Source organism: Crassostrea angulata, chromosome 6 (genome assembly GCF_025612915.1).
Source record: "Crassostrea angulata isolate pt1a10 chromosome 6, ASM2561291v2, whole genome shotgun sequence".
NCBI classification, from domain to species: domain Eukaryota; kingdom Metazoa; phylum Mollusca; class Bivalvia; order Ostreida; family Ostreidae; genus Magallana; species Magallana angulata.
The window spans coordinates 21902875-21917353 of NC_069116.1; the positions used below are offsets into that span (position 1 = coordinate 21902875).

At 33.1% G+C, this 14479-nt stretch overlaps 1 protein-coding gene across 2 annotated transcripts; it reads left to right on the top strand.

Moving 5' to 3' along the window:
• Window positions 1-11: 11 nt before the first annotated feature.
• LOC128189402 (NADPH--cytochrome P450 reductase-like) lies at window positions 12-13880 on the top strand. Of its 2 annotated transcripts, none has more exons than XM_052860998.1 (15): window positions 12-149; window positions 3480-3729; window positions 5794-5848; window positions 5983-6111; window positions 6331-6480; window positions 6735-6859; window positions 8750-8839; window positions 8926-9024; window positions 9114-9230; window positions 9522-9640; window positions 9926-10107; window positions 10485-10634; window positions 10977-11241; window positions 11331-11559; window positions 11800-13880. In XM_052860998.1, the coding sequence occupies exons 2-15, from the start codon at window positions 3566-3568 to the stop codon at window positions 11942-11944; spliced, it is 2019 nt and encodes a 672-aa protein (XP_052716958.1). In that variant the 5' UTR covers window positions 12-149; window positions 3480-3565; the 3' UTR covers window positions 11945-13880. The 2 variants fall into 2 exon arrangements, with proteins under 2 accessions (XP_052716958.1, XP_052716959.1); XM_052860999.1 differs by having other exon boundaries at window positions 12-144.
• Window positions 13881-14479: the final 599 nt, after the last annotated feature.

Consider the following 14479-nt stretch of genomic DNA (forward strand, 5'->3'; position numbering starts at 1 on the left):
TGAACGAAATTAGTCGATTTTTACCGAACAATTTTCACATTCATTGGTGACGTCAACCACAGGGGCACCGTGTCTTTAATCAAGTGATAAATGATGATTGCAACAGATCGGTAGGGGATCGGAGACGGATTCAGAAACTAAAGAGTAAGGTAAAGGTTATGCTGCATCTTTAAAGGTTTTTTTTTTCGTAAGTCCATTGACGTTCACAGTTTAATTATAGTCTGTACTGTAGTGGTCAATGGTGTGGCCTTGGTTGTGTAATATACTGACCTGCGTACAGTGGTGTACTGTATGTACACTATTCACGCTGAAATACAGATGCCACCTAAGGGCCGTTGACCACTACACGGGGACGTTTTGCTTATTTGATATTGATACCGGTTACTTTCTGGTAAATTTATCCTGCATTCTAGTTATTGAACTTTGACACTGCCTGACCTTACATAAGTAAACAGGTAAAAGTGTTACCTTGATAAAGGAAATAAAGTTTATTCAGTCTTATTATATCATTGTTTTATATACAAGTTATAAACAAGCTCAGTTTGTGATATTAGAATGTATTGATCAGATGGTCTCATGCATGCACACATGATTGCATGATTTAAATTATTACGTCATATTTGATTTGATCAGAGACATAAATAACACAGAGATTGGCAACTGGTCGAAATCTCGAGAAATCCTGCGGTCCCTATTGTAAAGTGTTCCCAGTTTAAATCAGTATATCTTTCTTATAAACAATTATATCGAAATATAAACAGCTAAAACCTATTGCCAAAACATTCAAAATATTATATTTTCAAGAGTTTAAACAATATTAAAAGAGGAGTTTTAAGAGGCAGTTGGCTACCCGTGTTTTATAGCTGGAATATATATTTCTATATATTAATCTTATTTTTCAATTTTTTGTTTCAAAAATGTCTATAACATATGCACACTTTTCATTAAAACAAATTATACTTTTGGTTTAAGATCATTATTGCAGTTCACTAAAATGAAGTTCTCAAAGTAAGGTTGGTCCCGTACCATTTTTCAACAACAAAACACACTAATGCCGGAGTTGCCAATCTCTGTTATTTATGTCACTGATTTGATAAAATAATGAATTTATTTTGAAGTTACTTGTTACTTTAGGCTTTCTGATAAAATTCAAACCTTTCAGTTTTTTGTTTATATTTATATACTCAACACTAAATTTGAGTGTCTTAAAGAGCCAACTTACTATAAATATCTATATATATCATATCTTAAAGGCTAAAAAGGTGTATTGATTGAGTATTTTATCTTTGAGTTGATGGAAAATCATATGAACTTAAAATCAAAGGGTTGGGATTGATTTGAAGCAATATGAACTCTAGTTTATTACCACAAAATCACACTACAATCCTTGTCAGTACAAGGCAATATGACTCATTACAGCTAGGCTTTTAACTTTCTTTGACACACTTTTAATAAGGATATAACAAAAGACATTGTTTTGAAAAATACTAAAGATGACTGAAAGAAAAAGAGAGAAAGGTCATCATTGGGGATAAATTTCAAGAATGATGTTTTATGTCTAATGAATCTCAGAATTTTTGGGTTTTGCTATTTCTAAATTTATTGGATTTAAAAACAAAGAAATCACAAACAATACTAAATTGTTAAATAGATTATGTTCACAGGGTGTAATGCATAGCTGTGTTTGTGATGACCTGATAAACGGACAATTATCCTTTTATGATTGGTGGAATCAGATAAAATAAAGGGAGACATCTGGAACATTATCTGAAATTTCTGTTTAAAATGCAGTGAGTTAATCATTGCATTGGGCCAAAATAAAATTTATGTTTGGAATTGCCTCCTGCCTTGTTGAAATACTCTATGCTGATAAAATTTTATTAGCAAAAAATAAAGAACTTTCTTTTTGTCACCGTACAATGTTTACTATTAAAAAAAAAAATTTCTTACCTATGTTAATGAGCTCAATGGGTTTTTGTAATCTTTCACTATTTTTAATAAAGAGGCAGTTGAAAATTTAATTCAGTTGTTTCTGTAAGGAATTTACAGTAACTGAACTCTTCACATCAAATTCTAAGCATTGTGTAAATGGTATCACTATTAGCAATCCTTTCTAAACTGTTATTTACAGAATTTTAATTTTATGGGGTACTTTTTGTGTAAAACTTGTTCTATTTGTTATATATACGAAAGCTGGCTCTAATAAAAGTTTTTAGGTTAAACAATGCTCATAATCTTTGCAGTGTTTGATAACTCTAAAAAATACTATAAACAGAAAAAATAGATTGATCAACATTTAATTGATAATTTTGCTCCATAAATAACAAAATTAGGTCTTCAATTCCTGTTACTACTTGGAAGTTTAATATCATTTGATTTATTTTCTGGTAGTTTAATATCAATTTACTAGAATTTTAGATTAAGTTTAATAAACTTTATGCAATGTTATGATACGCTTTCAAGGAAACAACAAACTCAAGTGCAGGATTTCTGTATTTTCTCTAAATTTTTATAAAGATATATGTTGAGTCTGCAAAACAAGATTTTATTTTGTTAACAGTGTGGGTGGGGGAAATTGGTATTTTCATTTCAAACTTCAATTGTATTTTTCATATTGTGGGTGAAGGAATTTATCAGGTACTTTTTCAAGCACGTGTACATACTTTATACATCTTGAAATAAGTACATGTAGGATATTCAACACATGTTTTAGGGCGTTTTTTTTTTTAAATCTGGGGGATTTCAACAACGTAATAAACTATTTGTAATAAGCTGATGACGGATGAGGATATTTTATATAATATGTAATTGATACGAAAAATCGGCTAGAAATAAGTGACAAAAAAAATCTGTCGTAAGATAGTTAAGATGTGACCTAATAATCAAATCATCTACTAGTAATACCTTTATTGGCTATGTTATAAGATCAAAATTACCAGGAATGAGAGCCATGGAGCACTGGGTCCTTTTGATAAATGACATCACTGTATTGCAGTGATGTATACATAGAATGTACAGGAATCTGGGGGTTACAGAAGGAAGTTGCTGTGTTTACCCTATTGTCTAACTGAACTAAAGTAAAGCGATAAATGTCCGTGCTTTTCTGTGTACTGCTTTGTTAACCATAAAGTAATGTTTGTCTATTCAAAGAAGAAAAACACAGGATGTGAATTAAATCTCTGTATGAAAAAGCTGTTTCACTTACTTCTTCATTTTTTACAAGACAAAACTTATTTCCTGAATTTAAGTGGATTTACATAAGAACATATTTTAAAGTGGGAAAAAGAGATGGAAATTTCATTAAAATTCATTTAGTAAAAAAGCAGAGGGAATTGATTTGCTGAAGGCCCAATTGATATATCATTATCCAAAGACGGAAAACTCAGTAATTATTTTCTTACTAATTGTTTATTATAAACATCCTGTTAATTTCTGATATCCACTCTCTGAAATCAGAAATTTGCCTTTCTTTTTTTTAGAATACCCCAAACACCAAGGTATAGGTAATTGACTATCCTGGCTGCAGTTGAATAACTGACCACTGAGGACACCATACACCTGAGTCATGAGTTCTGACAATCCAGCCTCGGAGGTACCTGTGGAGGAGGAAGGTCTCTTCTCCGCCCTTGACTTCTTCATTCTGTCTATCCTGGCAGGCATGGCTGTCTACTGGTACTTTTTCAAGAACAAGAAGCAAGAACAGCCCACCTTTAAGAAGCTCACAGTTCAGTAAGTCATTTTGTCTTTTACCATGCTCTACCCCACACAAATATCTTTTTGTGCCTTGACGATGGGGGGGGGGGGTGGTCATTGATTTTTGTCACTCAGACTGTGTATATGTGGAGAATTTCCATATGTACCTTGGTCAATTATTTCTTAACTACGAATGTATACAAGAGTAAGAGTTAAGATGAAAAGTCAAGTTGTTTGATGTCATAGGATTTCTTGAGAATTGGGGGAGATAGTTTTTCGTTTGCTGAAAAATGGCTACAATTTGTACCTAAATCAATTTGTATCTCTTTTCAGTCAATTTGTTATTGCTAAGAGAAATCTGCGTAATAGCAAGTTCTTCCACATACTTGTAATCTTACTATGAAACTTTAATATCCATATGCCTGTGATCTTGTGGAGAAATGGTCTTTGAACTGAATGAACTCGCATTAGAAAATTGCCAGAGTTTCACTGAAGTGCATTAGAAAACTAGAGTGGGAGTTAATTGGAACCAGCGTGTACTTTTACCTAATACTTGAATGAGAAGTAAATCTAATAATACTCATTGTTCCTTAGCTGTCTGGCTATGAACTTTCTTTCAACACTGGTTCCCAATAAAAGCAAATAATTGAAGCAATTCAACAGTTTTTGTCCTGTAAAGAGGCTGAAATAGACACAGACCTATATGATTAATTTAAACATTTTTGGATGAAAAATGTATAGGTGATTCTAGGCAGAGAATTATGTCGATATTCTTGGTATTTTATGTTAGCATGCAATCTGAGAATTCAAATCCAATTGTTAATCAATAGAATTCCTGATTTACTGGGTGTTGATCTGATGGAGACTTCCCTGCAGATATGATCCAGTAAATGAACACATTCTGTCACAACTTCCTTTTCATAAAGTGCTTGTATGTGATACGATTCAGATTATGTGAAGGAAAAATCAATAGCCTATCATCATATTATTATGTTTAAGTCAAAAATAATATCTTCATTAGAGAGTTTTGTGCTATAGAAAACATTTTCTCTCTCTTATATTCTGGAGGGTTGGTTTTTTGGGGGAGGGGGGGGGTTAAATATTACTTATTAGGTTTGTTACTGACTGTGTACAGAAATTTGTGGGGTCTGTAAAGTCCATAGAAGGCGAGGCAGAGCCGAGTAACAAACCTAATAAGTGTTTTGTTTTGTTGAGGACCTAAGTTTGATATGTAAACAAACAAAAGATAATACATAACATTAAAATTCATAGCTTAATTCTCTAATTTTTTACCTTCCTCATCAGTCGTCTGTGCAAACCTGGATGCCATATTGTACGATCATAATATTACGTCACGGGCAAAGGGGGGTCACTCTAAATATTTTGGGGCTTAAAAATTAAAGGTATGGTTGAACGTTTGTGTACAAAATCAGCTCAAATAACGTTACATCTGCCATGTTGCTGTATAAATTTTGACGCTCGCCTTGTAAAGAAATTTATAAGGCTATCACGTGACACTATTCATTCAATGACGTCGAGACATTCTAGTCCGAGGCAAAACAAAATGAAATAAGGAGCTCTTAATGATTTATAATCACTATTGTTATACCCCTGTAAAACAGTTACTATATAACTCTATAGGAAAAAAAGTCCAGCATTTTGACTGTTGGACTGGAACTGTTAGATTGGAACTGTTAAAATTGACTGTTAAAAAAGACTGTTGACCGATGACGTCACATTCCGCGAAAACGTGTTATTGATTAGAAGGGGTATAACAAAACAGTTGTTGACTGTGTCTCGGGCAACAGTTGATCTGTCGGACCGGCTCGCAAACTGTTGCCCGCGGCCTTCGGCCTTGGGCAACAGTTTGCGAGCCGGTCCGACAGATCAACTGTTGCCCTCGACCCCAGTCAACAACTGTATACTGTGATCCAGATCAAAAGTGAAAAACCTGGAGGTTCAGAGAGCAAGATCTAAAAACGATAAGTGCATTCCTTGACTTGATACCAGTACATTAGCTCTCAAATCATTGTAGTATTCTGATGTATGAACTGGCTTTAATCTCCCATTAGTTATAAATCTGCTTTTGTTTGATTTTAGACCTGTTCAAGGGCGAATGAGTGATCCCAGTTTCATCAACAAAATGAAATCCTCTGTAAGTGTATGGCTGTAATAACGTGTTTGATTTTTGAGTACTCATAACTGCTACGTACATTTTTAGAGACCATTATGTTTATCATCATTATGATCATTATGGAATTGGTAAAACAATTTCTTTTCTTTCTTCAGGGGAGAAATGTTATTGTTTTTTACGGATCACAAACTGGAACAGCAGAAGAGTTTGCTGGTCGCTTAGCAAAAGATGCTCAGGGGTACGGAATGAAAGGCATGGTAGCCGACCCAGAGGAGTGTGAAATGGTAATGTCTACACTAATGCTGGGTTATTGTACATCATTCTAATTCAAAGTAGTAGTGTCTATGTTCACGCAGAGCAACTTTAATCCAATCTGAATTACAGTACTTAAAGAAGAGTTTAGTTCGTAAATGAACAAATCTTGTATTTTAATTCACTTGTTGAATTTATGTTGGTGATAGACTTATTAAATTCATCTCTTGCAATTTGAACTTTTTCTGCAGGATAATCTGAGTAATTTGCCAGAGATAGAGAATTCCCTGGCTATATTTTGTATGGCTACATATGGAGAGGGTGATCCCACTGACAATGCCCAGGAGTTTTATAACTGGCTGCAGAATGGAGAATCGGATCTAACAGGGGTTAAATTTGCTGTAAGTACAAGTAAAAGTATCCTAAACCAGATAAAGAGGATGGTATAACTGAGTATCAAAAGTAAGGAAGTTTTCAGTTCATCAATACCTTGAATACATAAACCATCACGATGACTTCTTGAAATGAATTGGAATTCCCAATCCCTCTATATCTGGAATTTTCTTTGACCAGTCAAAGTTGATATGATATTTGGCTGTATCTAGATTTTAGCACTTTTAGCATATTTGTAAGAAGGAAATTTTTGCTTTGGCAGGTGTTCGGTTTAGGAAACAAGACTTATGAACATTACAATGCTATGGGTATCTATGTAGACAAAAGACTAGAGGAACTGGGAGGAGAAAGGATCTTTGAGTTAGGACTAGGCGATGATGATGCAAAGTAAGTACCGGGGTATACTGATGTATATGCTTTGTTTGTCCCATTGTTGGTGTATTTTGCTAACGGTGCTTCCATTTCTTACGGGTTATTTATCATCAAGTAGTTGTAACTTCTTAGATTTTCAAGTCACATTATAAAACAGGTTTTCTGCTGTAATGACATAACATAAGCCATAATGTTTCTCACTGGTTGTTTATCATTAAGTAGTTCTAATATATATGATAAGTCAAGCCACATTTCATAACAGGTCTTTTCCTGTTATGACATTAAAGACCCTATTAGCCGCAAACTAGGAAAGGTAACTGGCCTTGGCTGTCAGAGCAGATTTATAATGGTGTGTCTTTAAGGCTCTATAAACCCACAGTTTATTCCAATTTTCAATAGAAGACCACAAAACATTAACTTTTCAAATATTAAAATGATGATAGGGGTACTATAGGTATTTTTACAGAATTTTTAAATGTTTTTTCGTGTTTTTGTAAAATAATTTTTAAAAAGTTAACTATTAACAAATTGAGAAAAAAGTGTTGTCATATGATGGATATTTCTTTCGGACACCTAAAAATAAATATAATACTTCTTAACATTCAAAAATGTTATTATTGCAATTTTTTTAGTATTTCCCCAAAACATAATATTTCATATTTTCTTACTCTTTTGACAAATCATCTAAAAAAGCTGCTTGATGTTATAAGAAATGTATTTTAATAACTGTGACATAAAAAATTTGAATAAAAATCATTGCAAATACACACAAAAAATATTTTAAATTTTATTTGGTATGAAAGTTCCTCAGGTAAGAGTTATCGTTCCTAAGTTCCAAGGCCCAAACATCTTGGGGACTTTTCATTTCTGAGTTGAAGAAAATTTCCTAAATATCATGATGAAATGATAAATACATACATATTTCATTATAGGCCTATATAAGTGAATTTATTCGCTTTAATGCAAAACTAAGTCAAATAAAAGGGAAAATTAACTAATAACTAATAGGGTTTATGTTTTCCAACCTGAGAGAAATTCAAAGCCACCCTTCCAGTTTCCTTATGGTGGTTAGGAATATCTGTCAATATTGATGTGGGTTAAAGTATATTATAATTGAAATACTTTCACTGGTTTAGAATTTTCTTTCACAGTATTCAACCAAAAAACATGTTTCAGAAAATTTTGGAAAGTTTTTATTGTCCTCAACGGGATTCGAACTCATGACCTACAGGTTTGAAGTGAACCCGCTAACCCAAAGCGCTAAGTTGTAAGATATCGAAAATCGAAAAGAAACTATTTAGAAAATTTTACTTGATTTTATTGTTTATTTCGGTAAATAATACGACACAACGTGAAGGTAACACATTGCTTGTAAGTTATGATTTTTCCAATTAACTAATTAAATCTAAGAAGGTAACACATTGCTTGTAAGTTATGATTTTTCCAATTAACTAATTAAATCTAAGACTATTCATTTAACAAATTATAAAAAGAGCGGTCCCCGTACAATTCGCCTCAGTTTAAATCAGCCAAAACCAGAATTGCATGCTTCCAGATTTACTTTTTTGCGTACTGCGTCATCAAAAAGTGGTGTATAGAGCCACCTTAAATAGGTCAGACACATGCTTGCAATGATTTTTGGCATCTTGATGTTATTTTCTCAAACTTTTCTTTTAGTATCAGTGTGAAGATTAACCTTGGTTTATATCCAATAGTATGTAATTTTTCAAAACCCTCAAAATTTTTGTCCCATAGATCCAGTCTTGTAGCCTTCAGTGAATAATAACAGGTTGTTTGTCATCATATTGTGATTATAATATTATTTGCAAGTATCTGGCCAGTGATTAAGTATGTCCAGTGATTGCCTTCTTAACCATACATTAACTAGATGGATTTTATTTACAGCATAGAGGAAGACTTTATAACTTGGAGAGAAAAGTTCTGGCCAACTATTTGCGAGCACTTTGGAGTGAAAGCGACTGGAGACCAAGTCAGGTATTTGAACTTGTTCACCTGATAAAGATTTGTATGTACATGTTAGTAAGACTTTCTCTCTACATGATACGTTTTGTTGGTTTCAGCATTCGCCAGTATAGCCTCACAGTACACGATGACCTGTTAGCAGAGAAATGCTACAAGGGAGAAATAGCCAGACTAGGATCATTTGGAAACCAGAAACCGTAAGTTTGGTTCTTGAATTCCTGTGACAACTGATGCTGTGTTCTACAAATTCTATATCATACTGGTTATTTTGATAATTTGTTTTCAGACCCTTTGATGCTAAAAATCCTTTCTTGGCTCCTGTGAATGTAAACAGAGAACTACACAAGGGTGGAGACAGATCATGTATGCATATTGAGTTTGACATCACTGGATCAAAGATCAGGTAATACCCAGTATTACAAATCCTTTCATCATGATGTACAGTATTAAAAGTCCATGTATCTATTTTATTAATGGATAAGCCATTTATTTTTCTTCTAATTTTGTCATGTTTTATATTCATATACATATACAATGTACTGGTTTATATGGAGACAACTTTGCAGATTTGTACTTTCTTTTCCACTGCAATACTATGCGGTGATTATAGGAAAAAAAATTTTGCATCAATAAATCAGGTCTTTGTTGCTGCAAAAATCTGGCATTGCTGAGAGTGCTTTGTTTGGTTCTGTAGGTATGAGGCAGGGGACCATGTGGCTGTGTACCCAGTCAATGACTCGGAACTGGTGGACCTGATCGGAAAGAGACTGGAAGTGGACCTGGATCAAATGTTTACCCTCACTAATCTGGATGGTGGGTGCAGATACCTGAATGTTATAACACTCACTTTAAAGGATTTCAAATCTCTCACTTTGATAAAGGATGCAATGTACCAATAATGGATAATACCTAGTGAAAGAATGTTACATGTACATTTTTTTGCAAGTTTCTTTTAGTGCAATAGCTTAACAGGGAGCAATAAGCAGGGGAAAAAATTTATACAGACCTACTTTTTATTTGATAAGTACACATATAGGTATATCAGCGGTGATAAGTAATGGACAAAATATTTGATAAACGTTTATGGTAATTTTACAGAGGAGGCCAGTAAGAAGCACCCCTTCCCATGCCCCACCACCTACCGCACTGCCTTCTCCCACTACCTCGATATCACAAGCACACCCAGGACCCACATTCTGAGGGAGCTTGCGGAGTACGCCCAGGACCAAAAAGATAAAGATTTCCTCCTCAAGCTGACCTCTTCAACTCCAGAGGGCAAGGTAACCAGTGCGAAATTTTTAACCAACGGTTTACTTAAAAAGTACTGTAACATTATTCTAGGAAAGAAATAGGATTGAATGAATGATACAGCCTTACTTTGTCCTCTCCCAACAATACCTACAGTGGTCTTGATTTGAACAATGAGACCCAATGGACATTTACTCTTTGACAAACATCACATGTTCTTCACTTTTCACGTAATTGTATATTCGGTGTACAAAAAGTGTTTGAAATATAGCAAATAAACTATTTAGATTTTGTATTCATGTACAATATCTCATTAACACAACTTGCTAAATATTAAAAATTTGTAAGAGAGCTTGAGATGCATTATACATGTAACTGTAAGATAATATGTGTGAAATATTTCTTGCAGACTCTGTATAGTGATTGGGTGGTTAAAGACAGAAGAAACATCACTGCTATCCTTGAGGATCTACCGTCAGTGAAACCGCCCATAGATCATTTGTGTGAACTGTTACCAAGGTTACAGGCTAGATACTATTCCATTTCTTCATCTCCAAAGGTACGTACATTGAAGGGTGATGCGATGTCATAGCTTTACCCTTTCTTCTTGTGCTTGATATACGTGAATTTAAAGTATTTTATGGAGTTTTTGTTATTGAACTTTTGATAACTCAGATTATTCACAAGAAGTCTGTTTACTAGTATATACACGTACATTGAATAAGTGTTTTAAAAAACCACTGAATTGTATTGTTCTTGATTTACTTAATGGAAAACAAAAAACTACAGTTAGTTGCTACAGATGAAGGCTTTTAACAAATCAATTAAATTTCTTTTTTGTCTGTATTGTTTCTTGCTATTTTGTTACTGTATTAAAAAATATCTTTTCTTCTTTATTTAGGTCAATCCTACGAGTATTCACATAACAGCTGTTGTTGTCAATTACAAAACAAAGACAAACCGTACCATGAAAGGTGTGGCCACCAATTGGTTAGCATTCAAAAGACCAACAAACGGACTGAAGCCAAAGGTGCCCATCTACGTTAGGAAATCTCAGTTCCGTCTTCCATTCAAAGCCAACACACCAGTCATAATGATCGGTCCAGGAACAGGGTTAGCTCCCTTCAGAGGATTTATACAAGAAAGGAACTTCTTGAAGAAAGAAGGTAACAATAAAAGACCTTTACAAGTAAAATTATTCATAAATGATTTTGACTTGTTTTTCAACAATAACTTGAACATTTTGGTTTTTCAGGCAAGCCAGTTGGAGACACAGTGCTGTACTTTGGATGTAGACACAAGAACCAAGACTACCTCTATGAGGATGAAATTGAGGAGTATGTCAAGGATGGCACCCTCACCCACCTCCACTTAGCCTTCTCCAGGGATGGACCAGAAAAGTTGTATGTGCAACATCTCCTCAGGCAGAATATGGAGGAGACGTGGAAAATGTTAGAAAAGGGTGGCCATATATACGTGTGTGGGTAAGGATCATTCAGTATATTTGTATGGACTGTTATAGTTGCTTTATCACAGGCAATAAGCTTTGCTTCATTTTGAGATAGTTACAGTTTTGGTTGTATGCCCTTTTTGGTGGCTTTAATTTTTAGTGTACAATATACATGTATGGTACATTTTCTCTAATAGAAGTAGGAAACAAAATGAGGCACCTACTTTAGGTAAATTTGTAGGTCTTATTTTTTGGGTTTTTTTTCTTTTACTAGGGATGCTCGCAATATGGCAAGAGATGTTCATGAGACATTAGAGAAAATTATCACCGAATGTGGGAATATGGACAAAGAGAAAGCAACTAATTATGTGAAACAGATGCAGAACAAGGGACGCTACTCTTGCGATGTGTGGAGCTGAAGAAGGTCTTTTTATGTATATCAAAAGATTTGGGCTATCATAATAATATATTTGTATTGGCTGTGTTCCCTTACTGAAAAATAGATTGTTATAATTCATGTTTGAGAGACAATAGTAAAAATTGGAGAGATTTTTTTCAAACAATCTGATTGGGGGGAGGGGGGGGGTGTTAAAAGTGAAAATAACTACCAAATCAAGGTTTGATTTTAAAAGGAGGGTGAAGACCTATTTAAAAAAATTGTGTGTTTAGGGTAACACTGATGAAAAAAATAGGTTAGGTAGGTAAGGATTTTTTTTTATTTTATCATATTTTTTTCTGCATGAATCCTAAGAATGTTTGTTTGTGTCATATTTAATAATGGGTTTTTAATAGAAATAATATAAAAATCACAATTGGATAAAAAAGACATCAAAAAATTGTAGGATTGGGGCATTTTTTAGGTTAGGTCGGGTTACCCTAAACACACAACTTTTTTTTTTAGGCCTGAGTGATACAATTAATATTCATGTGAATCGGTCATTAAATTTATCAATATGTCAATAATTGTATCAACAGTATTTTTCATATACATAAAATATATTGGAGCCTGTGTTTTGATGATGTTTATTAGAATTACATGAGCATGTGTTTTACCTGCCAGTCTAAAGGGCTTTCATCTTAATTAGTTTTCTTTAAAAAAGCAATTATCATACTCTTTAGATTGCATTTGTATACATGTATTAACTTTTGAAGAAAAACTTTTCTTTTTTCTTCCCCTTGTGATTTTTAAGGTCTTCATTAAGATCTTTACAGTCAATATCCAGCCATTCAATGAAATAATTGATTTGAATTTTTTTTTGAGATGAAGCAATTTATATCAAGACTTTATTTGTACCATCTACCAGAATTAACTGTTGTACCATCTACCAGAATTAACTTAGCGGTTGTGACATAGAAGATTTTCACCTGATTCACTATTGGCTGTACAAGTATTTTTTTTTTAAAAAAAGATGAATAAATATTCATGGCTTTTACATGCATTTGATTATGATGTTAAGTAACAAGTTTGTTTAATGTGCAAAGGTAATAATAAAATGATAAAAATTGATTGCTTCAGCTAAGTTCATTCTATGATATGTCCTCAATTAATTTGTACATATTTTGTACTTAAGAATGCATGAAAGATGAATGTAAATGGTATATATGAACATTAATAAGACATTTTTATACAAATCTATTGATTTTTATAAATACATCTTTTGCACTCTTGTTGCATACATGTATGTGTGTATTCTTAAGAAAAACTCTTGTAGATATAGATATAGAATTGCAATTAATGTTGTTTATTGATAGAATCTTGCATAGCTTTATTTACATATACAGCATGTTTTTTTTATAGGGAGAGCACCTATCATTAATCAAGATGTGATTTTTTTAATTGTTTACATTTCATTTGTCTGATGTTCGATTGTTATTTTATCTCTCTTTAGAGGTTTATCTATAGGGCACCAGCAATCTATATAAGTTTCACATATGGAGTTTGCTAATTCAAACATTGGTTTAATGAGGCAATTAATGGTGTCTACACATGTACAGTGTTCTGCCTTGGTACTATATGATCTTTTAATATAGACGTTGATGACAATGAAATACATGTATTTTGCTGGGTTAAAGATAGGCCATGTGAGTATTGCATCTGTACAAGTACACGTACTTGTAAACCAAAGTTATGAAATTGAATTAGAATTAGTATCAATATTTGTAGAACTTGTATTTATCTACTGGTAGTTATTTTCTATAATTGTCCAACTACAATGTAAGTTTAATGAAAACTGAAAAAATTTTATCATATGAAAACAAATTTTAACTTTTTATGAATATTCCTGTTATTTAAGTTTTTAATTCAGCTATATTGTATTTAAACTGATATGCTTTGAATTACATGTATAAATTGTCTATTTATGTATTTGATTGCGCTCTGTTCTGTTTTAGTAGTTTTTGGATAAGATCACTTATGGCATCAGTTTCGCTTATATAAAAGGAACCATTAAGGTATAGGAAACTGAGATTGTGATAAAAAAAAAAAGGGCAGATTAAAGTTTTTGAAAAAAAAAATACATGTAAGCAGATTATGTTAAATAATTGGATTGTGATCAGTAAGTTGTCACTATTTCAGCACAGACCATTCTAATTTAAGGCAACTGGTGAAGGCTTAGTGAAATTGGGTCATTTCTAAAATGAAAGTGGTGGAAGATGACGTTTAAACCGGAATACGAGTTTTTAACTCGCAGAAAGCAACTTTCTATATTGTTATTGCATTGAAACAGGAAATTCTTTATAAAATGCACTCTTCCTAAAAAATAAAAAAAGCATTCACTGTACAACTCATGTGTAAATACTGATTATCCTTATTTCTAAGATCACAAGAATACCACATTCTACGAATTTTCTTTTCTTATCTACATGTGTAGTAGTTTATCCCGCGTTTCAACCTCGAACCCCTGTTTCGTATAACGTGAAGACAATAGTGGATTTTTGTCATAGGCCTCAAAGAC

Coding starts and splice junctions, on each gene's coding strand:
- LOC128189402 (XM_052860998.1), top strand. CDS start 3,566: ATGAGTTCTGACAATCCAGCCTCGGAGGTACCTGTGGAGGAGGAAGGT. Junction 5,849..5,982: donor TCAACAAAATGAAATCCTCT/GTAAGTGTATGG, acceptor TTCTTTCTTCAG/GGGAGAAATGTTATTGTTTT. Junction 6,112..6,330: donor ACCCAGAGGAGTGTGAAATG/GTAATGTCTACA, acceptor CTTTTTCTGCAG/GATAATCTGAGTAATTTGCC.